Source organism: Chelmon rostratus, chromosome 19 (assembly GCF_017976325.1).
Source record: "Chelmon rostratus isolate fCheRos1 chromosome 19, fCheRos1.pri, whole genome shotgun sequence".
Lineage (NCBI taxonomy): Eukaryota > Metazoa > Chordata > Actinopteri > Chaetodontiformes > Chaetodontidae > Chelmon > Chelmon rostratus.
The window spans coordinates 18,952,310-18,978,867 of NC_055676.1; the positions used below are offsets into that span (position 1 = coordinate 18,952,310).

Here is a 26,558-nt window from a genome sequence, read left to right on the forward strand (position 1 = left end):
TTATATAATCAACAAAAGGTTCTTACTGATATTTGATTATTTTTCTCCTTTTATTGAGAATCTTTGTACAAATTTTCAATTATGCATGCACTCAACATTATTATATATATATTAATATGTTCTATATGATGTACGTAGTTCCATTTTCACACGATATGAAGCATTATATCCGACAGCCCTCCTTTGTCATTAAACAGCAAAGCGTAGATAAGTTGTGATGCTGTCAGCAGAAAATATCATGAAAAACAGTGTGAAGGGACAATTTACACTGTGTTACAGTGAATCAAAGCATCTCTAAATGTGACTTTTTTTGACGCTGATCAACAGAAAATGAAATATAAAACACAAATACTTGTTTCGATAAGTTTTCACTCCCTTCAAATCAGTTTTTAGTAGATGCACATTCGGCGGCAGTTACAGCTTTGAGCCACTCCAAGATAAACACTGCCAGTGTAGTTTTGGCTGCTCGGGGTCATTGTCTTTTTAAAAAACAAATCTTCTCGCAGACTATCAGGAGTGCATTAATTTCACCCTCGACCCTCAAAACTCCGCTGGGGCATCAGCATGATGCTGCCACCTGGCTTCACAGTGGAGATGTAATGTTTATGATGATGTGCAGTGTAACATGGTTCAGTTTTGGATCTCATCAGGCCGTGGAAACGTCTTCCAGCTGACTCCAGCATCTTCCCACATGGTTTCTGACAAACTGTGGCCGAGATGTCATGTGAGGTAGCTTTCTCTTTGCCACTCCTCGAAAAAAGGGGTGACTGGTGAAGCACCCGGATTAGTGTTGAGTCCACCATCTCTCCTCTGAGGGTCATCGTAGGTGTCTTGATGGCCTCCCTCGCCAGTCTCCTCCTTGTGCAGTCACTCAGTTTTCGATACTCTTTCCATTTCTTAACGATTGATTTGTCTGTACTCTAAGGAATGTTCAGTTCTTGGAAATTGTCCCCTGACTTGTGCTTCTGCGTCCAGACATTTACCTTTTTGTGGAGTCCTTTCATCTCTGTTGTGTAGGTTTTGCCACAACCCACATTCACCAAACCTCGAATTGCATTTGTACTACAAACAATTGAAATCCCATGACTGTACAAAATCTAACTAATTACTGTATGTGAAACCAACTGGCTGTGCCAATGAGGATTTAGCTGTGCCCTAGTGAATACTTTGTAAACATTAAAAAATGTCAAAGAAGCCACTTTAAATCGTCTTTGATTCAGTGCTGTGTGAGACCGAAACATGAAAACTTCGTATTTTTTATAAGCGCTGTATTATTTGTCTCATTACCTGTTTGTCTAAGCAGCAAACAAGCTGCAAACCCACACACAAACTGCCGTGCACGTCTCTCATGCTACAGTCTGGGTGTAATTTAAATGTTTGATATGCGCATTTGTTAAAAAGTAAGTTAAGATTTTCTTCTCTGTAGGTTTGTGTGTGTGTGTGTGTGTGTGTGTGTGGCTGGTGCATGTGTGGAATGTGCAAATGCGTTAACCAAAAAGGATCTTTTCGCTGCACATCAGTGGGTGATTGGCTCCCTGTGGTGTATCTTTGATTAGCCGGATAACAGGCTTCTGCAGCAGCTATAGAAACCGTCTGAGAGGCTCTGTGGCTTTCTTTCCGCCTCCTCCTCTGTTCTTTAAAGACCACCGCTCTGTCTCTTCCTCCTCTCCTTCTCTATTTCCCTCTGTACATCTGTCACTCGCCTCTCTTCTCCCTCGCTGCTACGCTGGTTCCCCTAGTTTAACAAGCTGCCAGGGGACTTACATGAGAGTACACCCAGAAATTTGTTGAAGGGATCTAAACAAGGGATGATTCATCCCCAGATGGCTCCATTTCCGTATCTCCCTTTCAGACTTTGAATGTTGGGAGCATTAATGCCTGTCTCCAACTGTTATTTTTCTTCACCTGATGAGTACTTTATCGTCCTGTGGCAGATCACTTTCAAACAAGACAAGTTATTTTTTTCTAAAACAAATAATTAAGAGCGATCCGTCAAAATATTTCACGCTGGCAATTAAAAAGAAAGATAAAACACATTTCAAGATTTGACTTGTTGTTTCAAAGTGAACAAAACTTTAGTACAAACTTGGCGGACTTTAACGTATATCCACTTTTAGTCTTCTGCCTTTTATTATTTGCTTCTCTCCATGTGTACGAGTGGGGAACAGAGACGAGCGTTCCTCTGTTTTCAGTCACTCATTGCACAGCAAAACTGGTGTCAGAATCTCTGTTTGAGCTTTTGAACGAAAGCGAAGAAAACGTTTACAGCCATGATATGAAAAATGAGTCCTGTCACTATTTTTTTTTGTCTCCGCGGTGATGACCGTGTTTCCCTCCAGATGCTGGCTTTCAGCTCTTGGATATGTCAAATTCAAAGGTTGAAATGAAGAGAGCTATTTTGTTTCCCTCCATTTATTGTAATGACAGAATTATGCTGTGCTCACATTCACCGGTGATAAAAATGTGAAAACCTGTCACACTTGCAGTGTAGTAAATGTTCCATTTTGCACACAATGTAACTGCAAGACAAATCTGATAAAGCCAAATCTTTGTCTTTACAAAGGCAAAGGTAGTCACTGAAATAGCTGCAAGACAGGCAAAAGAAAAGAACTATTTTGTAGATAATGGTGCTATTAAAGCTGCTATAGTCATTATTTTTATACAAATAGTGAATGAAAGACGACATGTATGTGGAAGTCGCTCCTTGTGACAGACCCACAGAGTTTATTATCACAACTCTGACTGTCCCCTCAGCTCTGTATCACTTTACTGTCTTTCAGCTCATTGTTTTGGTTTCCCTGCCTGCAGCTTTACTGTCAGGTTTACTCTCATTAGCATCATTTCAGCAAAAAGCTCTAAAAGCCCAGTGCACGCCACCGGCCCAGCACCAAACGGAAGACAACGTCTGCAACTAGCTGCTGAACATAGCGAGTAACTTAGCTGCTAAAAAGACAGATATTTCCCTCAGGATTTGGTACAAAGTAAAACAGAGCTAGAGGGAAAGAAAATTGGATTTACATTCATCAGGTGGCCGGAAAAGCAAATCCAAATGAGTGATAATGTGGCTCTGTATCTGCTGGATGTGTAAATAACAAGCTGTTTGTTAGCGAGTTCACCGCATCACTCTGAAAGGTGATAGATAATATGTCTGTGTTTTGTTCACAGCTTGTTTACTCTGCCACAATTTAGCCCAAAAAAAAACAATTCATGTAGGTTCAAACCATTCCATTCCATTTACAATGAGGCTCATTCTGATCATCATATGTTTAGTTTGTAAGGAATCTGTGTTTGAATCTTCTGATTCAAACTGTTTTTTAGCCTTGACTCACAGTTATTTAATTGCTAACCTTGTACACACACCCAAAGAATGAGGCTCAGGCAAACGGGCTAAGAGTCGACAGAAGCAGCAAGCTGAAGTAAGTGGCTCATCAAAACTGAAGCAGACAGACAGAAGAAAGGCTGTAGAGTTGTGGCACCTAAAGACAGTTGGGCAAACAGGTGAATAGTGGCTGTTTTTCTACTGTGGTACAGTCGTGATGGGGGCATTTGTGCCAGTAGGAACCCAGTCAGGTGACTGGTTGAGACAGGAAGCATGCAGAGGTCCCCTGGTGGACAGCTGGAATAACAGTGTCTGAAATGACAGCAGGTCATAGTAATGTGATATATCACATGTTAAACTGGATGAAGATGAATCAAATGAAAGCTTGATGAGGACCAATCCGGTTTTCCATTATAACTTGTTTTATCTGCCACCAGCAGCTCTCTCCCGAGGACAAATTTAATTTAACGGTCATTCAAATGAATTCCTATTTTTCACGCTTTTATCAGTTTTATTTTCCAAATTGCAAAACTCTCACCTCAAATGCAGCATTCATCTTAATTGGACAGACGTCTTTATCAGCTAATTCCTGGATAACCGTATAGGATTGTATGACTTGCAGTTATTAACCTTGTCCTTGTTTTGTTTTGTGTCTTTTTCTGCAGGACTTCCTCACAGACTTGATGATGTCCGAGGTGGACCGCTGTGGGGAGAACGAGCACCTCATCTTCAGAGAGAACACACTAGCCACAAAGGCCATAGAGGAATACCTCAAACTGGTGGGACAGAAGTACCTGCAGGACGCCCTCGGTGAGTGTAGTTGCTTGAAGTTCGTCTGGACATGTATTTGTCCATTTCTTCTGCCACAGGTGGAGCTTTCTCTTTTCCTCACATTCACTTCTAAACTTCTTCATGCGCTCACACTCACACAATAGTTGAGTGCAGCATCAGTGAAGTAAATGCAATGGCTATAGCACAATTAAGCGAAACACCAGTGGCATTAGAGATTACATGCATTCGTCCTCGCCTCCCAAGACTCATTCTGACAGCAGGACAACTGAAGCGACTCCTCGGTTATCTCAGTTTTTGTTTTGGAGGCTCACCGTGGACAACACAGTTCAGACTGTGACAGGAAATGTGTTTGACAGGCGTTGTTGCAGTTCTAAACCACTTGCAGGATCGGCTTTATGGAAGATTTTTGTGAGGTTATAGTTTAACCCCGCTCTCCCACTTATACAGTGTTAGTCCAAGGTTAGATCAAGTGTGTTTGTCCGTCTGCAGCCCTAACAATAAGCACTCTGTATGCAACGTGTGCTTTTCTCCCTCCCTGATTCAGAAATGTACACAGCGGCAGTTTAATCTACAAACGGCACACATCCTGCCTGGCGCTCGTCACATCTTTCCCTGTATGCTGCTAATATCAATGCCCGTCCTGTGTGTTTGTGTCGTACTGTGTGTGCGGCTCTTTCCAGCTGTGTTTGCGATGAGAGATGCTGCCCGTTTCTTCGCATGTTTCTCTCAGGGTGGTTTCAGATAAATAGCGGGCTGGTAAATTATGCATGTCTGTTTTTGGTGGAGTTTTTATTGTACGACATCTGGCTAAACTGTTAAAATGATTGAAACTGCGACTCTGGCAACGGCCTCCCTTTACAGGCTGTTTACTCATTGAGATCATAGCAATAATGGCGTCTTTTATCCAAATGGAGGTGACAAAGAGGACACTGGTTTTTTTTTCCACCATTTTGTGAGTTTAACCTTATTTGGCTGACAAGAACCTTCTATGTCTGTCAGTCACTATGTTTGCTGTCACAGGTCAAACCACAGAGTGACCAAGGACAATACCAAACTCTGTCACCTGTAGCGTTGGCATCGTTTCAGCTCAGCACTTTGCAACCAAGTCAGATCACAGGCAAAAAAAGTGCTGCCGCAGTTCCCTTTACCCTGCTGTATTGGTCTCACAGACACACAAGGAAAAAGATCTTCAAAAACCCATATGTTCGTTAATATCTTACCTATTTTTCTGTTTGTTTTCTTCAGGTGAGTTCATCAAAGCTCTGTACGAGTCAGATGAGAACTGTGAGGTGGATCCGTCCAAGTGTTCGTCGGGTGACCTGCCAGAACACCAGAGTAACCTGAAGATGTGCTGCGAGCTGGCCTTCTGCAAAATCATCAACTCATACTGGTGAATACTGGGACACAGCTTTGAGCTTTTTCTAATTTTCTATATGAAACTGTAAACAAGGCTAATGGTGCATTCACTTAACAGTATCCAGACTTCACCATAATTAATCCATTCTGCTTTATTACATGTGGTACAATACAAAGGAGAAGGACAAATGAATAGCACCAAGATCTCTTTATTTCATGTCTTGTCTCCTGGAAACAGACTTTCATTCCCAAGGATCTTAATTACAATTAAAACAATGCTATTGAAGGGGCTTTTAATTAGGTTGCATGCCAGTTCTGTTGTCCAGAAGATGGAGGAGATGTGAGTTTTTAAAAGACCTCCAGAAATCTAGAATGATCTCAACTTTGGACAAAAATCTAAATTATGGATTATTAATAGTTGTATTGTAGTTGCAAAGAATAATGAGAATTTAACTGCATTAAGATGTATGTAAAATGATTGCAATCTAATCTGTACCAGCTTTATTCTAGTTGTTTGCATCCCTAAAAATTCCAAAGGAAAAGGCAAAGAAATGTAAAGTAACATCCTGCCAAATGTTCAAATCAAATGCAAATAATATGCTGAAACTGCCCCGTTCTGAATTATGCATTTGGCATCAGCTAGCGTGTCATTATTCATCATCCCTCATTCTCGACAGCGTCTTTCCACGAGAACTGAAGGAGGTCTTCGCGTCCTGGCGGCAGGAATGCAGCAACCGGGGTCGACCGGACATCAGCGAGCGTTTAATCAGCGCGTCCTTGTTCCTGCGGTTTCTCTGTCCAGCCATCATGTCCCCGTCACTTTTCAACTTGATGCAGGAGTATCCCGATGACCGCACAGCACGTACGCTCACGCTCATCGCTAAAGTCACCCAAAACCTGGCAAACTTCACCAAGTGAGTGTGTTTTTTGTTTTTTGTTTTTTATCTTTTTAGCAAAGAGCTGTGGATCTCTTTAACATTCAGTTCCTGCATTCCTCCTCATCCCTGTTTCCCTTTCCCTGTCTCTGTTTGACGTCAGATTTGGCAACAAGGAAGAGTACATGTCCTTCATGAACCAGTTCCTGGAGCACGAGTGGACCAATATGCAGCGCTTCCTGCTTGAAATCTCGAACCCAGAGACAATCTCCAACACGGCAGGCTTTGAGGGGTACATCGACCTCGGCAGGGAACTCTCCACCCTGCACTCCCTCCTCTCTGAGGTGGTGTCCCAGATGGACCAGGTACTGAAGATGGCACAGCGCATCAGCTGCCATCAGCACTTTTGTCTCACTCAACTTGTACAAAAGTCAGATAACTTCCCTCTCTCAAATCCACGTATTTAATATGGAGTATTTTTGCATGTAATGTCTGCAAACTTGGGGTTTGATTAAATACAGTTCTTTCAATATTTCAAGGGCATTTTGTGCATGATAAGGATGCTGACACAATAGTGAGACTTGTTGCAAGAATGATGGTGACTGATGGTAAGCTGTGATATCATTGCACTGCAAAGCTACCACCTTTCTTTGCAGGATGCATTATTTCATATTCTGTTGCGAAAATTGCAACGCAGTATCTTTCTATCAAAGTTATATAGAGAAATAGATACACAGGTATTCTGCAGACTTGATAACAGAATTCAACTGGGAGGTCCAAAAGGTTGTCAGTGCATCATCGCAAGCTGCAGGATTTGAATCATGCTTAGACTGCATTAGGATGTTTATCGTACATCAATCTATAATTTATTATTGCTTTACATAAACAGTGCACAAGGGGAGAACACTGTGAAGCCTCAGAGGCTGGATGAGGCATATTAATGGATTTAAAAGGACATTTACATTACTCTGGTAGCAGATGGGAAGCTGGTAATAATTAGATAAAGGGCAAATTCTTTTTTTTTTTTCTGTACAGCATCCAGCGCTCTGCAACCTCGTCATTCAATAATTCAGAAATCACAGTGAGTCTGGTTGATAGTCCAGTCCATCAGACCGGCCAGCCTATTTCATTATTTAGTGTGTTGCCTGAATAAGAGAGTTGATTGCATGGCAGTGGGAAAATAACTTGGTCTAAAAAATATGCTAATATCAACTTCAACAAAACAGCACGTAAAATAAATCCAATTAAAGCTTTAGCTGAAGTGGTCCAGAGTAATATTTAATTTGGCTTAAGAAATAATTGTGTCTTTCTCTTCCCAGAGTGCAGCCTCCAAGCTGGGTCCTCTGCCCAGGATCCTGCGGGAGGTGAACACAGCTCTGTCCAACCCGTCCAGTGTCCAGATGACATCCGGACAGTCCTCAGAGCATGTGGGCTCGCCTCCCGCTGAGGCAGGCTGCAGCATCTCCACCGGCCTGCAGAAGATGGTCATAGACAATGACCTTTCAGGGTAAGAAATATTTGAGATATCATCCAGTACAAATGCACTTAGTTTAATCATATGTGCAGATGACACTGTTTTGTATGTTACATAAAATTATAAGATTATTATATGCAGTGTGTAAAATACAGGGGTCTCATCTTGGACCCCATGAAAACATTATGGGCACACACATTCTGGCAGCACAGAACAGGTAACTGACAGCAAACAGGCAGAAAATGTGTGTTGGTGCTGCAGCTGCTTGCATGAATATCAGCGCCACGACTTGTAGTTGTGCAAACCATAAATATAACATACAGCATCCTCCTCTGCAAATTTAAAAAGCCTCATTTAAGTCTTTGAAGTGCAATAAATATAAATGACTCCATGAACAAAATATCAGTTCTTATTTACCTAATGGAAAGCATAACAAGGCTTAAATAGTCCTTATATCATTAAACAAACAAATCAAAACCTGGACATCTTTTCTCTAGATGATGAACTTGGAGCCTTTGGAACAGCCTCCATTAAATCCCAGAGCTTGTTCCCCCGCAATCTGCGCACATACCTGTGTTTATTTACACTATTTTTGTCATTTGCTTATTTTCTGGCCATTATGCCACCCGACAGTGCCTTTGTGCACCGAGCTTTTGCCTTCACTGCCTACACCAGCAGCCAACTGTGGGCATATTTGATTACGTGTCAGCCCTGGAAGTGATTTAGAGATATGCTAATTGCACAACAGGTCGGTTGTAAAGCCAACACTTGTACTTTACACCTGTTATTATTCAGCCAGCCAGAGTGTGTTCTCAAACCACCAGTTCTGCTGAGTGTTAATGTTTGTCAGCTGAGGCCATGACACAGCGAGAGTATCATCCCTTGCTTGTTTGCATCAGCCAGATGAAACCTGGTTTACTCTCCTGTGGATGAATACACACTCAGACAGCACCCTATTTCGCTTATCTCCCGTCTCCTTACTCTCGGGCAGAACAAGGCAAGGTTAGGCAAGGTGACACTTATAGAGATTAACATGAAGGCACGGGGAGAGATATCTGATTAATAGCCAGACATACTGTGTCTCATAAATACCAGTAAACACAACAGCAGAACACAGGCAGGCAGATGAGATCATACTGTATGTTAACAGGAAGATGAGACAGCGAGTGAAACAGGAAGAGAGTCAGACAGCTGCTATCATTATGCTAATCAGAGGCCCAGGATCAATAGAATTAATTAAGTGATGTCCCTATATGACCTGATGTCAGAGCCGAGCCTCTTTACTTTATCACAATAACTGTTTGCTCATATATTGGTATTGGTGTGTGTGTGTGTGTGTGTGTGTGTGTGTGTGTGTGTGTGTGTGTGTGTGTGTGTGTGTGTGTGTGTGTGTGTGTGGATGTATCCTCATTAGTGAGCTCTGAGACTGAAACAGCATTCGAATGAGCTCACCTAATTGCTTCTCATCCACCAACCAGTGACATGAAAAGTTGGAGAAAGAAAAGAGACAGTGACAAGATTGAGGAAGGGAAGAAACTGAGCAGAATGACGAGAAGAGGGAAGTAAGGAGGGAAGGGTAATGGAAGAGAAGGGGGAAAGGACGCGGGAAGAGGGAGGAGACGAGCGTGATGTGAATGATAGAGATTATTGGAAGATAAATCACGTCTGTCAAGGTAATCGTCTTCTGGCAATAAAGCCTCCGTCTGCCCGCTGAAGGGAAGGAAGAAAGGGAAGGCGAAGAGACGAGGGACGAGGAGAATGAGTGCAGAGGCCACACATCCTGAAACATTTATTTATTGCAGTATTTGCTAGTTTTTTATTACCAAAATCTAAAATTGGCTTTGAGGCTATACACCTTTTGACAGAAGAGAATAAAAATGAAAAGTCAGATGGCTGCTAAAGCCTTACTTGGTCTGGTGTGACCGTTACCTTATGGTAGCTAACGTTAGCATATTCTGGGTATATTTCACTGCACAAGGCAATTGACGTCTTCGCTTGTGCTACTGTTGCAGTATTATAGCATTTTAGCTAAATGGTTGGGTTTTTTTCTTCTGCAGCATTACCAGCTCTGTTATGATCACTAGCTTACGGTGGCTAATGTTAGCTTTGTTGTTTAAGTCTCATCAGTTCACTGAATTTATGACTCTTGTGCTACTGTTACAGTAGCATTTGCTAAACGTCTCTAAAACGCTCTCGAAAAATCTCAATGAGGCTTTCTTGGTTAAATAAATGCTGTATAAAATGTATTGTTTACCTTTTTTGTGGGTGCACGGCTCAGGGTTATCAGTTCATTTGTGACTGATCTTAATTAACTGAGGTTTTAAAATGCATGCCAGAGTAACTTTTTTTCTTTAATCTCTTTCAGATTAGTTGACTTCACCAGGTTACCCTCCCCTACCCCAGAAAATAAGGACCTATTTTTTGTGACAAGGAGCTCAGGGATCCAGCCTTCCCCAGCACGGAGTTCAAGCTACTCTGAGACCAATGAACCTGACTTGGGTATGTCCAATGGCAGCAAGAGTCTGTCCATGGTTGATCTCCAGGACCCTCGCAGTCTGGATGGTGGCCCAGGTCCTAGCTCCTCAGATGTCCTGAGTGAAGGTCCAGCCTCTGGTGGAGGCTGGTCTGCCAGAACCCCACAGGGCAACATCCCTGGAGGTCCCACCCTGAGGAGGCAAGGTCAGACCCCCACCACCCTCGGCACAGAAAGCACCCCAGGCCGACCCGCCCAGCTTTTAGCCCCCCTGTCCTTCCAGAACCCAGTCTACCAGATGGCGGCCTGCTTGCCCGTGTCCCCTCGCGGAATGACCGACTCGGGCTCAGAGTGCCACAGCTCTGTCAGCTCCCATAGCAACAACGAGGACGGACCAGCAGGGGGGAAACACGCCTTCTTGAACCACGGTGGAGGAGGCGGAGGTGGGGGAAGCAGCGGGGACGAGTACACCAGGCGTTCAGGGGAGTTCAACCGCCGACAGCTGTCCCTCACAGAAACACAGCACCAGCCCACCGTCCCCAGACAGAACAGCGCTGGCCCTCAGCGCAGAATAGACCAGCCTCCGCCTCAGAGCATCACTCGGGGCCGCACACCCCCGAATCTGAACAGCGGACCCTACCCCCGGCCCTCCTCCGGCAACATGATGACATCTTCACCCGACTGGCCTGGCAGCGGCGCCCGATTACGACAGCAGTCCTCTTCCTCCAAAGGTGACAGCCCCGAGACGAAGCAGAGGGCTCAGCACAAACAGGTACGGGACTCACACGAAGCCTCGACTGTCGCTTACACATCTTTCACTTCTAATAACTGAGGATGGTATTCATTAGGGCGTTATTCAAGAACCAACTACTGCTTTCTCACCACGTGAAATTACAGTTATAGATAAAGCACCAGTTCGTCTCATAGCATGTTCAAAAAGGCTGCGTGGGTGGACTCGACACACATACTCTGCACATTGTGCCCTAATGAAGCACGGTCATTGTGCGTGTAATAACAGTAATTTGCATACAGGCAGCTCATCTCTTCACCACTGCTTTACTGGTCAAGTTTAATGGGCTGAGAATGAGGGTTGGTGGAGGCACAATTAGCATCTGATTAACTAGCGATATATGTGCTCACACACGCAAACAAGGCAACACACAACACACCGCATGGGTACAAACAGACGCAGTGTGTCGCTGGGTTTAGCGTGTTGATGCAATATGTGTGTCAGTGTGTGTGGTCACAGTGGGAGGTTTCCATTCAAAATGTCTTCAGTGCCTTTGCTGGTACGCTTATGTTCACTATTGGCAGGTCAGGACTATAGGCTGTAGTTGAGAGCACTGGTCAATGGTTGCCCTTGGTGACTGTTTGAAGGGGAAAGCATCTGCATATTAACCACAATGCTTTGCTCTTCTCTCTGTGGAATAGCCCATAGGATTGCCTTTAGATTACTGAGTGCACCAAACCCTAATTAAATTTGCATGTTAGAGGAACTCAGCACACACATTTATTTATTGGTGTTTTTTTAATGTGATTATAGCATCTTTTAAATTATTCTTTGGCTCTGCGGATAATAATGTCAATCAGCTGCTTCGCCACTTTGGTCCAGAGTGAAATATCTCAACAACCGCTGCTTGGATGGTCATGGAATTTTGCGCATGTTGTCCCCAGAGGATAAATCTGGACACCATTTCTGATCCAGCGATCACTGCAAAACTAATGAACTGCAGTTAATTTAAACACAAGATACTTGTGCTCAAAAAGAGGATTCATTCTCAGTGAAGAACCTTGGAGCTCTAATCTGCCTCTATACCTGCCAAAGAGCAGTGATTCCTAACACGTCTCTGGGGGTCATCAGGTGGAAACCTCCCTTCAACAGTGTTTGCCTACTTAGTCCCACTACACCTCCAGGAGGTTAGGCAGTGAACTCCGGCGTCCCAGAGTCACCCCCCCTAGTGCCAGTTCACACTGCTCCTACACAATCCAAACAGCACCGCCACGTTCAACTGACCCAGAGATGCTCCAGGTAGTGGCCAGTACCGATGCTACCATTTAACTATTGCTAATGCTAATGCTAACCGCTAAGAAGAACAGAAGAAGACAATACAGTTCCGATGCTACCATTTAGCTAATGTTACGTGCTAACCGCTACCTGCTAAGAGGAACAGAAGAAGACAATAAAGCTAGATTCACCTATACTGTTAATGTTAATTGCTAGCTACCAATACTAACTGCTAAGATACTATCATACTCTCACCGCTTTAGCTATTGTTAGCTGCTACAATGCTACCACAGGCCTAGATGCCACATGTAACTGCCGATTGCCACACTACCATCATCCACACCTGCCTCTCACCAACTGCACCAAAAAAAAAAGCGGGGTGGGAATACAAACCCTGGTTCGGGTAGGGGGTAGAAAATAAAGAGGTAGAGTCAAAAGATGAAAGTAGGGATTGGATACAGACCCTTGTTCGGGTAGGGGGTGGAAAATTTAGAGGGTGCTGAAGGTGGAGGCCTAAACCACAGACTAGATTTAACAGCCTCTTCTAACATTTCTAATGACATTCCCATCAGCCTCAGGTGCACTTTGTGTTTAGTGCTAATCAGCAAATGTTAGCATGTTACATGCTAAACTAAGATGGTGAACACAGCAGCTATTATGCCTGTTAAACATCAGGGTGTTAGCATTGTCATTGTTACCATGCAGATGTTAGCACATGGATCAAAGCACAGCTGAGCCTTAGAACACCCTTACAGAGCTGCTAGCATGGCTGTAGTCTCCAAGGATACATCCAAAGTCACTTTTTTGATATTTCCCTTGATCCTCACTTGAACCAGAAGATGTTCTGGTCTGCCGTCTTTTAGCCTGTCCCAAAGCTCTCATTTCTGACCCAAGGATTAGCCATGAGCGAGGACACACTAGAGCAGCCTTCACGGACGTTTTTTTACTGGCCAACATGCCCCCTTATTGGATCTCAGTTACTGATTGGACACTGCAGCTGATCAGAGTGATCAATACATCACTGTAGTTTCATGCCACAACAAAGACAGATACAAATTAAATTCAAGTGTATCACTCAAAAGTTTTAGATTTGGTTTCCTGATTCGCCATTTAGTCACTAATCTATGTCAGCTGTAGGTCTGAACAACAAAAGAATCACAAACAGCTTCTTCATTTATGAGAAAGATTTTTCTTTTCACGATCTGTTATTTCCCCCATTAACTTTTATTATGGATACAATTAAAGTCAGAGAGTGTGGAAGAGTGTCATTCAGCAACACATTTTACATTGTTTATCCTCCCATTCAGTCACATGAGGCCGATGAGCATCATGGATGCCAGTTACATAATTTCAATTTCCCTGAAACAGTTAGCCTAATAAATGATTTCCACTGTTCAAAACACATCATAATCATATTCTGGGCTATTAGATAATGATTTCACATCCAGAATATCAATAAACACAGAGGCAAATAATGAATACATTATAGAAATGCTTCCTGTGCCTCTAAGCAGGACACAGTTTAAATACAGTATGCAGGTTGTTATTCATGTGCAGGTGTTTGTTAAACAGGTAACAGGCTACAGAGAGGAAACACTGCTGCTCTGCGTCTGATCACTGTGTTCCTGTTTAACACAGCACACGTGTGCAGACATCAAAATCATCAAAAGTCTCTGCAGCTGTTAAGGCCCACTGACGTCTGATCCAGCGTCGATCAGCTATCATCAGCAGAAGTCGCTTCATGTGACACATCGGAGGAAAAGACGTCTCATTTCTCTGAAAACGGATTTCTACATTTCTTCGCTCCAGCCATGGTTTCCTTGCATCTCAAAGAAAAGATGCAAGAGAGGGGAACTTGGATGCGATTAAGAGACTTTGGATGTAACCTTTGTCTTGTTCACAGAGGAAGGTGCAGCCCACAGTATGTGCTGCTTTCAGTGACCCGTGGTTTGACACTACCACAACTACCAGAGTAGTTCAGCGTCAAAGGTGACTTACAGCATACAAAAGATATATTTTCTATTTTCTACAAGAATCCTGCAGCTCCTTAAGTCTTAAAATCAAGTAAGTTGAGTTTGTGAATTGTCTTTAATTTCCTGTAAATTTGCTGTAGGCACTAAATTAGCAGATGCTACATTTAAGGTTGATGGGAAAATCAAGCACAGTAGAAGCTTCAAGTTATGTCATTTACCTACAGACGTGGTTGTCTGCCTGCGTGTCATCTTTTCATAATTCATGTTGTGGGTGCAAGCTAGCTAACGAGCTAGCAATGAGCCAACATGGGCAAGTTTAATGACAAATGGTTGAAGGAAGATAAGTTTCGGAGATGGTTTGTGCCAACAAGAATCAAAGTAAGTAATTTATGCTGAAATCACAAGAGGTGCACAGCAGCAGCTGGTGGAGCTGAGCTAATGCATGCATTGTTTGCACGTAGCACATCCGAAACTTCTCAACAGTCGACGCTGAGCAGCTCTGTGTCACCACCAGAAACAGAGATGCTTGTTTTCTATCAAACACATTGTTTCAACATTCTTTGGGTCTCGAATTATATTTGTTGGGGCCTTAAAAAGACCAGAATTTGACTTCAGAAATAGTGCAAGAACCCTAGTCTATTAAAACTGCTGGATCTTGATTATAAATTAATTAGATTAATTAAATAGATTTATATCTTAATTCAGTCCGTCTGATTAAAATGATTTTTTTTTTAACAGGTTGTAAATTAATTGTCATCACACTAATGAGGCTACCAAAGCCAACAATGTGGTAAAGTTATAATACATTTTTCCCTGCAGGCGGACAAAAAAACCCCATTTCTTCTCTTCTCTGATTCGATTTTTGTGTATTTGCAGATATTCAGATTCAGATATTTGAGCCTTTTCAAAAGCCCTTAATGCAGATGAGTGTGTCGAACTATAAAAACATCCTACGTTTCCCCTCATGTGGTGTAACAGCCCACAGCCACTCTCTCCACCCATCCGTCCATCAGATAACTGGCAGATAGAAACACACCTCGTGTCTGCCTCCGGTCTGATTTGGGTTTCACTCATTCATTGTGCGGGCGTACACGCTCACGCGTGTTTAAATCAGCGCTTCCAAGTGTGTGCTCCGGTGTATGCGTGAGCTTGACGACAGGAGTGTGTCTCCATTCCACCTGCTGCTTTCGATCCAGATGAGTTGGTGCATTTCAAGCTTGTTTCTGTTGTTTCTGTGCTGTTATTGCAACCTGCCTCCCCTTCCCCTCCCTGTCACTTGCACTCAGCTCATGTGTGTGTGTGTGTGTGTGTCTGTGTGTGTGTGTGTGTGTGTGTGTGTGTGTGTGCGCGTGTTGTGTTGGTTTTACTAGGCCCCCTCCCCAGTGAACCCCAGTGCGCTGGACCGCACAGCAGCCTGGCTTTTGAATATGAATGTGCAGTATTTAGACCATGAGGGGATGGAGCCCGAGTCACTGAGAAACAGGGAGGATCTGACTCAGGTGGAGAAGGTAACCTGCCTCCTCATCCAACCTTTGACCTTTACCAACCCCTCCTTTCACAAACCACCTCAACCTTCAGCCCTGATACTCCCACTTAACTATCCTTCCTTTCTTTACCTCTCATTAGCTCCCACATTCACCTCCCTTCTTACAACACCCCTTCTACACTTAACGACCTGCTATATTTATCCCCATTGTGCCCTTGCCTTTCCTCCAAGCCTTCAGTCCCTTAAACATACCCAGATTGCCGCTCATATGTGCATTTATAACATGAAATTGAGGTGATGTCGTGCATCAGTCTGGCTCTGCATGTGACCCCATAGTACCTCGATCTCCCATTTTTCCTGAAATTGGCTTTTCAGTGATGTTCAGGCTGTTTTTTTCCTGGGATTTTGCAGCCAGCGGTGAGCTCAGTTGTGGCTATCAACCGGAGGAAAGTCGTAGCAAAAATGGCAGTCTGTATTTATCACAGCCAAAATAATTGTGAGGCTAAGTATAGCACACAAAATTCTCAGCGTGGTCGGCAGCAGGTGCCAGGATTGAACATCAGAACAACAAGGATTATTTTCATTATAGATTCATCTGCTGATTAGAAAAATAATGAAATAGCCGTCATTGTTTCCCACAGCCTAGATAGACTCAGATGCCTTCTTTTATTCGACCAACCAACCAAAACCTACAGATACTGAGTTCACGCTCATATTTGACTTTTAATTCTCATATTTGGAAAGCTAGAATGTTGGAAAAATAACCCGAATTATTAATCGATAATCCAACAAGAAGGCAGGAATCTGTTTATGTTGAATGCTAGCATTTTGATTACCCTGTGCAGTGGTTAACTTAATGTTGGGTAAGCGTTTGCTGGCTATCTTTGATGAATAATGTCAGCTGTTCCTTTGTAGCGCCCTGAGAACCAGCTATAGCTTGGGGGTAGCTAACTAGCTTCAGCATGAATACTTGAATTTCATTATAATAGTAATGATAATGACACAGCAGTAAAGGTTACATTCATTCACTGTTACGTTAAAACTTAGATTTCAATGCAGGGTTTTTCTTTCCGCATCTCCTGCCGATAAAGTTAGCCTGTAATTAGATTTTTTAATGACCGTATTTTGACATTTTTATTAAATGTGTGCAGTGTGTCTTTGGCCTACATTAAATGTCATTTAGCAAAGAAGCAGAAATAACATTTATGATTATTTTTATTTTTAAAAACGTAGCTGTGGCTTAACTGACTAAATAATTGCAGCTTAATCAGTATTGTAGTTTTAACCTTCTCGTCCCTGCACCTTTTAAAGCCTGCCCCCCCCCCCCCCTTCTCACCATCTTTGGAATGAACCTTATAGCCCAAAGCAGGTGTGTGTAAAGTGTGTGTGTTTGTGTGTGTGTGTGTGTGCACATGCAGTACATCCACACAGACATGTTAGTGTTTGTGTGCGCTTGCAACCACAATGTGTGAGAGCTACAGACAGAAAGAGGCTTTTTGCTGATTCCTCTGCCCACATTCCCGCTACTCCTCTCAGCAACCTTTACAACCGTTCACCCTCCGCTTCGCTTCCACGCTTTGATTGGCTGCCACATTCTCCCTCTTTTTTTTCCTTTTTTTTTCCATCCATAATGAATACAAACCTGTCATCCTAACATAGCTCATACTTTATGGAAGCCAGCAGCCCAGGCAGGGAGAGCAACCAAAGAAGGCAATAACTTCAGTCCTAACAAAGACGCTGCAGCCGCCTTAAAATAGCAGAGCAGCAACAAGAGAAGGATTGGAGAACAGTGCATCTCCCACAGCAGCTGAGACACAGGCTGCAGCTAATAGCCCATACAGCCTTAACAACACAAGTAGCCATTTCCTGCTTTCACACCCCATTTGCATACACTGTATACTATATTCAGTCGTCTCGAACAAATTAGGGCGTGCATGTCGCCCGTTAGGAGGAGCAGACGTCGGGACGTAGAACAGAATTTTTAATAAATCAGATAATTTGCTCATTTCGATGAACACGATACAATTAGCATTTTTGTAGTTAAAAAAACAAATTCTGTGTGAAATGTAATTTTCCAGTTGAATACCGCTGAGCGTGTAAGAGGAAGTGTTTCGTCGCATACGCGAAACAGGAAGGCTGAAGTTTTGCGCTGTGCATTTTTGGTAATTGATGAATGAGAATGCGATACGAGCTTTAATATCCTGTGCTCGCATATAGAGAGGAGAATATTATGTATAATCGTGTAAGAAATTTTCTATGCTTAGAAAATACATTTAAAAAGAAAAAAACACTTCATGCCGGTGCCATTACCAGAACAAGACAAAGAAATCATTAATTAAATTAGCAGAAAATATAATGTATAATAGTAATAATAATAATAATAGTGGTACATTTTGGTTGAAGTGCTTGTTTAATTTGAAATACTTGCGTGATCCAGCTCTGACTCCACGTGAGTTCAGTGTTGGTGTGGTTGGAAAACTGGCTCATCATGAATGTCATCAGGTGTAACATCAGGGCAGCAGCTGCGGAGATGCATCTGTTCAAGCCACACCTGTTTTTTCTCTCCTGTCTTGTCATCAATATTCAGATGTGTTCATTATGTTCTTGAGTTAATTGAATTTCAAACGCACGGAATCGTAGAACAGCAGCAAAGAAAGAGGACGATGCTGTTGTGTATCGATCAATTAAGAGGACGGTTTGAGCCATGCATGATTTAAATTCTCTTTCTTTTGTGTCAAAACACACAAATATTCATAAGATAGAGGAATATTTATGAAAGGTCAGCGATGCAAAGGCATGGGGTTATATTTCAGCAAAACTTATATTCCACTAAATATTCAAAAGCAGTGAAAATAACCGATTGATCCTATTGATGTATTCTCAGCTTTCACTGCAGCAGCTAAGCAAAGAAGCGATCACCTCATTAATTCTGGGCTTCTGGTTTATTTTTGAGAGAAAAGGTTTGACAGCTTCTACGGCAGTTTGATTTCCTCTGACTTGACCTATGTCCCGTGTTTCAGATAGATAGAGAGGATGCAGGATGGAGAGGAGAGCGTAGGGCAGGGGTCAGGAATAAGCATGTGCCAGCATTGTTGTTTGTGGAGTGGAAACTCTTGAACTGCATGTAAGAATAAATTTGTGGTATGAATTTAAAACAGTCGGATCAGGATCATCATGCACTACTGCAGTATTACATGTTGTAGGTCATATTTATTGTGGGTTTGTATTAGCCTTGTATTTACATTCTGTATTGTAGCTTTTATTAAAAAAATCATGTAAATGTTTTAATGTAAGCTTTTGTCAGGGAGCCTAAATATTTCTGTGCGAGGGCCGGATTTGGCCCACGAGCCGCTATTTTCTTAGCGTAGAAAAGACGTCAGCGGTATAGAGTAGATGCATTGTGCAACTGAGGGGCAACAGATACAGTAGATGTCACTGACTCTCAGGGGATCTGGTGACGAGAGCAGACGGATATTCCAGATAAGGGGAGGAGGAGTGGAGGAAAAGAAGAGGAGCCGATGAGATAAATCTCTTCGAGGTCACTCTTCCTCCTGGGAAAGAGGGGGATGATGGGAAAAATGTCCCAGTGGCGGGCAGCGGAGTGACGTGCGAAACTAAGTCGAAGGTGACGAGGAACGATACGTGATCCCAGCAGCATCCTCACTGCGCATCGCTGAATCTGATCATTCTGATGGCCAGTTCAGTCTAAAAATGTCAATTCGAGCACTTTTGATGGAGAAGTGTTTTACTTCCTGCTGTGTTAAAGGAGACTTTTCAACAACTAATTGATGGATTGCCATGAAATGTAGTCCAGACATTCATGTGCCCTTGAGGACGAATTGTAATAAATGTGGCAATCCTTTAACTTTTCCTCCAGCGCCATCACCAGGTCAGAATTTTAATTTGTCCAGCACTTTGATTTATGGCCAAATACCTGCAAAGCTAATGACATCCCCACCAGCCTGAGCTGCACTTTGTGTTTAGCGCAAATTAGCATGCATTAGCATAACAACCAAACCGAAAAATGTAAACACGCTAAGCATTATACTTGCTAAACATCGGCATGTTAACATTGTTTTTGTGAGCAGGCCAGCATTAGCATTTAGCTCAAAGTGCAGCCTCGCAGAGCTGCTAGCATGGCTGCCGTCTCTTCGTGTGTAGTTTCACTCTCGCTGTTCTTTCAGCGACACGCCGACTGACCGCAGCATCCCTCGCTGTTCTCAGAAATGTGTTTTTTTATCCAGAGGATATTTGATCCCCCTCCCCCTCGCCTGAAGAAAACTCTTTCAAAAGCCTCTCTAAGGTCCAGCGAGAGGTCAGGGAGAGATTTTCTGGGCTTATTTGACAGACTAGACTCCTACTACACTGGTTCCATCCCTCCCCTCTCACCTCCTCTTTATCTTCATCCATCCTAAACTTCCTTTCTTTTCTTTTTCTCTTTTTTTTGGCCAGTTTAACCTCTCAACAGGTCATTGGTTTCAGGAAAAAGCTGAATTCGACACTGTTTTTGATTTATTTTCTTGCAGCGACAGCCTTGCTGCTCTGTTTGACTGGAAGGAGAAATTATGATTTGATTAAAAGGCAAAACGATTTGTGTGGAAAGTTTTGCAGGGCAGCTACACAGATGTAAATAAAAGCGTGATAATGAAAACAGCTTGTAAATGAAGCGCGTGATTCCCTGCGAGAGGAGACGGAGACAGAAATCCTACGCAGGAACAACAGGACTTCATCTCAGGCCTGATTGAGAGACTTCTTTCTCGTTCTTGTCATTTATGCTAATGAAGGAGGGGGCCCCTGCTGTTAGGGTTGATGATGATGATGATGATGATGATGATGATGAGAAATCTCCTCATCCCTCCGCTTCTTTGTTCAGTACCAGCAGGAGATCGCGGTGCTGCAGGAGAAGCTGCGGGCGTCGGTGCAGAAGCTGGAGGAGTACGAGGCTCGTCTGAAGGGTCAGGACGAGCAAGCCCAGAAGGTGCTGATGGAGTACCAGGCCAGGCTGGAGGAGTCGGAGGAGCGCCTGCGCAGACAGCAGGACGACAAGGACCTCCAGATGAAGGGCATCATCAGCAGGTAGGGAGGAGAAGAAGACGATGTCGACGTGCAGCTTTGTGCATCCGTTCCGTTCTTAAGAATTCACTCGGATTTGTCCTTTTTCCAGGTTAATGTCTGTGGAAGAGGAGCTAAAGAAGGATCACTCAGACATGCAGGCGGTGGTCGACTCCAAACAGAAGATCATCGATGCACAGGTCGGTTTGCTGCAGCGTGCACTCTGCAGGTCGCATACGATCCTGCAACGTGCTTTTCAGCCGTGTGTTTCGTATTTGTACCATCGCTTGTGTCCTCTGCCTGAAGAAACAAAGGGTCACTGAAACACAAAGAGATGTTTAATTCATGGCTGTCTCAGCTCTGGCATTGACAAGCTTGAATGGCTGAGCAGAATCAGCTCCCTCCCACTCTTTTTCTTCTAAAACACACATTTACAAATGTCTTATCTCGTCTGCTGTCAACATGTAGCTCCTCGATAATCCATGTGGTTCTTATTCATGTAGCGCCGCGTTGAAAAGGAAACAAAAAAAAAGTGTAGAGTGCTTGACTGCGAAGAGTGTTGATTGGAATATAATTATAAATTAGGCAGAGAACGATTGTGTAACTGTTGCCAGAGAGGATTAAACCCTGCTGGAGTGTTTGTTACAGTGTGTCTATGGATACGGTTTCTTCTGTATGCTGGAGAAAGTGTACATTAAATGCATGCAGACACACACAATACAAACGCAAATGTGCATCTTTGGTGATTAATGTCAAAGTGATTTTGAATGTGGGGGGAAAAAAAACAGCTATGCTGCAACATGACATTTACACAAACCCAGACACGGACATGCAAAGGTGTTTAATCTCCTTCACGCCTGAAGTAATGAGACTTTGCATCTGCAAACAAACACGCCACCGTACGGCAATAAGTTGTCTCCCCCAGTACACAGGCGGAGCAAATGAAAATAAAAAAGCTCGTTACGCCGTCAGGGAGGGAAGTTTGTTTCCGCGGCTCAGCCCACACCGACACACTGAACCCCAGGCGAGGAGCAGCTATACAAAGTCATATGAGTCACGTACAGACATCTACTGTCAAACACTTGTTTGCCTTCAGAATTAATATCAATTTAAAGTTTAAATATGTTACAGAAAACACCAACAAAACTTCCCTGTTTCCCTGCAGTAGTACAGGTTTTTGTGTGAAAATGCACAATTCTGGAGAAAATTCTGCAGCCTCAGTCGGTCATAATGCTCATCGCCGTCCACAGAAACATCCTGCATTACAACTAAACACGGTTTAATATCACAGACTTAACTCTCCCCTTGACCGCCTCCCATCTAAGTCATAGACGGCTGTATCTAAGACAGTGTTTGGCATCTAATTTCAGTGTCAAATCCTTCTCTCTCTACATCTGTCATGGCTCAGCCGTGACACGGTGTTAGCATCTATCATATTTTCTAAGCTTTCAGGTGATTGGATGGGCTAATCATTCATATTATTTGATTTATTGATTGAGAATTTCAACAAATATAACAACAAAATGCTTCTTAAACACGTCGACTGCAGTAGCTTTAAATGGCAGTTTGTGAGTGTTGATGATGCTAATGATCTACATATGCAGTTCAGGTTGAAACAAGCATGGAGCTTCATGCAGCTAAGAGGGTTTGGTGATTCGACTTGTAGAACCAAGCCTCTCAGAAAAGTAAGATACAAAAGTATGAAAATACCTGCATAACCTCACAGCTCGCTGTGGCTCGTCTGTAAATATAGAGGTTTGTTCTCTTTCTTGAGACCCTGCAGTATGCTCCTCTGACTGTATTTGTGTGTGTGTGTGTGTGTGTGTGTGTGTGTGTGTGTGTGCAGGAGAAGCGCATAGCATCGTTGGACGCAGCCAACGCCCGTCTGATGAGCGCTCTGACCCAGCTGAAGGAGCGCTACAGCATGCAGACTCGCAACGGCATCTCCCCCACCAACCCCACCAAACTGCAGATTACTGAAAACGGAGAGTTCAGGAACAGCAGCAACTGCTAGGCAGAGCGCCACCCGCCATCCAGAATGAGTGTCGAGTGCCTGGGTGTGTACAGATATTCAGCGAGAGGACGTCTACATGCATGCATGGATGCATGCCTGTTTGAAACGCTGCGAGGGCGTGCGTGTGTTTTTAAAAAAAGCGGACGCAGTACTTCTGGAAGACATTTTCCACTTTTCAGACGCCGGCGTAGGAGCGAGGTCGTCACTCTGAGGGGGGCCGGCCGGAAGAGGCAGAAAGATCACCTTCGGCAGGAGGGCGTCGGCCAGAGGAAGCGGAGCAGAGCTTGTACATACGAGACTCAAAGCTGTCCATCAGTCAAAAACTTTGCCAGTGGATGTATTTAAGATCCTGCCACAGCCCGGGACGAACCACTATATAACCACACACGGCGACGGTCACCCTAGCAACCCTCCTCTGTCTCTTTTATCCCTCTCCCTCCTGACGACCAAGTGGACCCACTTAAAAACAACAACAACGCGCGTAGAGGATTATCACTTTAGTTGTCTCGAGAGGATTACTTTCTAGTGCTTTATTTTAAAGTCATTTATAAAGAACCAAATAGGAGCTAAAAAAATGATATTTTTAGTCCAAAACAATCTTCTTTACGTCCCTTTTCAGTCCTCGGGTGTGTTCCTGAGCGTCCCGCGGACCCCGCCTCCCCCCTCCATCCCTAATGTAGTGCACTTTGTGAAAAGCTATTGGTACATGAAACGCCTTAAGTAAGGAACACACCTCGACTTTATCCCACAGCTCCCCTATTTCTGCAAAAAAAAGGCACAACTTATACTGTGGATTTGTAAAGGATACAAAAATAAATTGTACACACATAAATGTATTATGAACGCTAAAGTAAATGAATTCTATGTGATACTATATTAATGAAATTTAATATAGATGTATGCATTTCTTTTTTCTTCTATAGAGTATACACACATATCTATATCTATATTTGATAATCTCAAATATAAAAGCAGCCCTTTATTTAGGAGTGAGATCTAGTTTTATTTTTCTTCTCTTGCGATGAAAGACTGTAGTGTGTAGCTTGCTTTAGAGCCCTGGAGGAGGAGACCACACGGAGCAGCGATCGGCACCACCGCCTCAGTCACCCCTCAGATCTCCACGGCGCTCCACCCTTTACGTACAGGCGCGCACCGCGTCCGAGAGAAACGCCAGCCCAGTACAGCTGGCGGCTGCGCCGTAGCTTTGCACAACTTGCACAGTCAAGCCATCGCTTCTTCTTCTTCTACTTCTTCTTCTTCTTCTGGTGCTCGTCACGGCTCTTAAAGACCCAGATGGGTTGAACCCAGATTGAGATTTTGGTTAGATCTCGAGTCGCCCGTGTGGTCTTCTCACTCCAGTTGCACAAGAGCTATTGAGAGGCGTGTTTCGACACACTCCCTCAAACTATACACTGGACTGGTGAGCCATTGTAGTAATGGCCTCCGTAGTTACAACATTTTCTCTCTAACTGCTTTGTTTGTCAGTGGTAATGAAGTATGCTGCATCCAAACTGTGACTCTATTAATCCTAGTGGCATCATCTCTCTCTTCTTTTCTTACTCCACCCTCCTTCATCCCCTCTTCTTCTGAATGTGAAGACGCTCACTGGCAGTCGGTCTTAACGCGAGGTTTCGGTCCTTCCAGTCTCTCCCGGCATCGCTCCCATCGCTCCATCCCGCCATGGCGTTCGTGTTTTGTATATTTTTTGTGTTCATATTTCTGACCTGTAACAGGCTGTACACATCCAAGCGCGAGGCTCTGCATGCTTCATCCTCGCTCTCGGGCCGATGGTAGCCTCGGTATCACCATTTGTTTTCTTTTTGTTGCCAGTCGGAAGGTGAGGACGATAAAGATGAACGGCTCGCTGCAGACATATACAGTGAATATATGATAACTGAGCGTATTGAGAGGCAGGACAGCCTGGGAAAGTGTAAATAAAATGCTCACACTATTTTTACCTAATGTTAACAGAGCTTTTTGTAAATGTATCTTGTGCTCAAACTCTGCTGTATCATTATTGATATTGTAAATACGAAATAGCTCAGTCGGTCATCTGTCCTCATATACTATTAAATTAACCTGTCAGTGTTCTCCCTGTTAAAGCTATTGTTTTTGTACTTAGAGTGTAATATCACTAGCCAAAAAACTGATAAAGTAGGAGTTGGACTCCTGGGAAGCGGCGGAGGACGCCTCGTTGGTCTCAGGCCAAGCCGAGTCCAGCGTCTCGATGAGATCCACAAGCACAATCCTGTATTTCTCATCAGTCTAGCTCTATGCACTTTTACGTTTAGTGGTTGGTGTTAATAATTCGCTTTTATCTTCCTTTTCAGCACAGCACCTCTCTCAGGTGCTTTAAAAAAAAAAAAAACGCAGCAAAGTTCAAAACCGAAGAAAGGGATTTTTGGTGTAACTCAATCACAAACCGTTACGTCAGACAAACAGAACTTTTCAGCTTTTAACGAAACAAATTCGACTGGAGAACCTTCCGGTTGCAAAAAAAGATTTGGGGCTTTCCTCCTCATCACATCTTCCCAGATGTTCAGTCCTATAACACAACACTATAACTGCAGATACTAAAGCGAGACCACGTGGCTTCAGACAGAACAAATAATACTTACGTTGAATTCATAAACAAGAAAACGCTCTGTGGCTCAAATCAATACACTCAACAGGTTTTGCTGCTAACGTGCAGCCTGAACGCTACTCGGCCTGTTTTAAGAAGCATTTGGTGGCTAATTCTAGCTAACGTTAGCTAATTGTAGGTGAATTTAGCTGTAAAATACAGATTTTACAGCTAAATTGATTGACTTTGACTCCTCTCTACTTGTGCTATATAGCATAGCTTTTCAGCTAATTGGTAAACTACAGTTAACAGTAGCCATAACAGTCAGAAATGTTGATGCTAATGTTGCAGCCTGACTGTATGTCAAGTAGCTTTTGGTCGCTAAGGTTAGCTGGATTTTACTGTATAAGGCTCAGTCTGATTCAGTTCACTGTTGGACTAGCTTAGCATTTTAGCTAAATGCTAAATTACAGACTCCAGTTTAGCATTTAGCTCAAAACAGTAGTTTAGCATTTAGCAGTGGTGGTCGTTCAGCTAAAGCTGCACAGTCTCGCTTTAAACTGCAGCGTACGATAACAAGAGTTAACTGATGTAAAGACGTCGCGTACGTCGCATCAGGACATGTTCAGGCAGGTTCAGCTATCGGTTCATTTATCCCATCCATGTTCCCACCTCAGTTCTAACTTTATCAGGAAACCATGAGCTCACTCCTCACACAGTTCAGCCAGTCCGACAAAAGATGAATCAAAATATAAAGCTATAAATAAAGTAAAAGATGTTGTATGTTTTCTATTATCTTGTAGAAAATACTTTTGTAAGTATGTTGAAAGTATAAAGTATTTGCTGGATTCTGCTTCCTTTGACGACAGTGACAAAACAATAATGTACAGAGGAATTTGTGTTGACAACATGTGGCTGTGCAATTTATGTACATTTGCAACTAGACCTATTAAAGTTTTATTTAGCTATTTTAAAATCTCACCCTCCTGTGTCTGTCTCCCGTACACTTGTTTGCATCGTCCGCTGCCACGCTTTTTTTTTTTTTTTTATGAAATGTAAATGAAGCTTAATTTGAGATGAATCACGTGTTCATTGAATACTCAAGGAGTCCCAGATAGATGACGAGCAGCGAGAGAGAACATATGCTCAGACTGGAGGTCCAAAGGCAGAGGGGAG

The 26,558-nt window shown here is 43.2% G+C and overlaps 1 protein-coding gene across 9 annotated transcripts in view; it reads left to right on the forward strand.

Annotated features, from left to right (window-relative positions):
- Nucleotides 1-26,363, forward strand: part of dab2ipb (DAB2 interacting protein b) — a 113,912-nt gene extending 87,549 nt beyond the window's left edge. For 8 of the 9 annotated variants that reach the window (XM_041959712.1, XM_041959713.1, XM_041959714.1 and 5 more), the window contains 10 exons: nucleotides 3,985-4,129; nucleotides 5,357-5,501; nucleotides 6,145-6,381; nucleotides 6,506-6,707; nucleotides 7,662-7,849; nucleotides 10,182-11,061; nucleotides 15,638-15,775; nucleotides 20,627-20,829; nucleotides 20,918-21,005; nucleotides 22,652-26,363. In XM_041959712.1, the coding sequence (XP_041815646.1) occupies nucleotides 3,985-4,129; nucleotides 5,357-5,501; nucleotides 6,145-6,381; nucleotides 6,506-6,707; nucleotides 7,662-7,849; nucleotides 10,182-11,061; nucleotides 15,638-15,775; nucleotides 20,627-20,829; nucleotides 20,918-21,005; nucleotides 22,652-22,819 (2,394 nt within the window). In that variant the 3' untranslated portion in view covers nucleotides 22,820-26,363. The remainder of the gene's footprint in view (nucleotides 1-3,984; nucleotides 4,130-5,356; nucleotides 5,502-6,144; nucleotides 6,382-6,505; nucleotides 6,708-7,661; nucleotides 7,850-10,181; nucleotides 11,062-15,637; nucleotides 15,776-20,626; nucleotides 20,830-20,917; nucleotides 21,006-22,651) is intronic. The other variant, XM_041959711.1, reaches the window with a different exon arrangement.
- The last annotated feature ends 195 nt before the right edge of the window (nucleotides 26,364-26,558 follow it).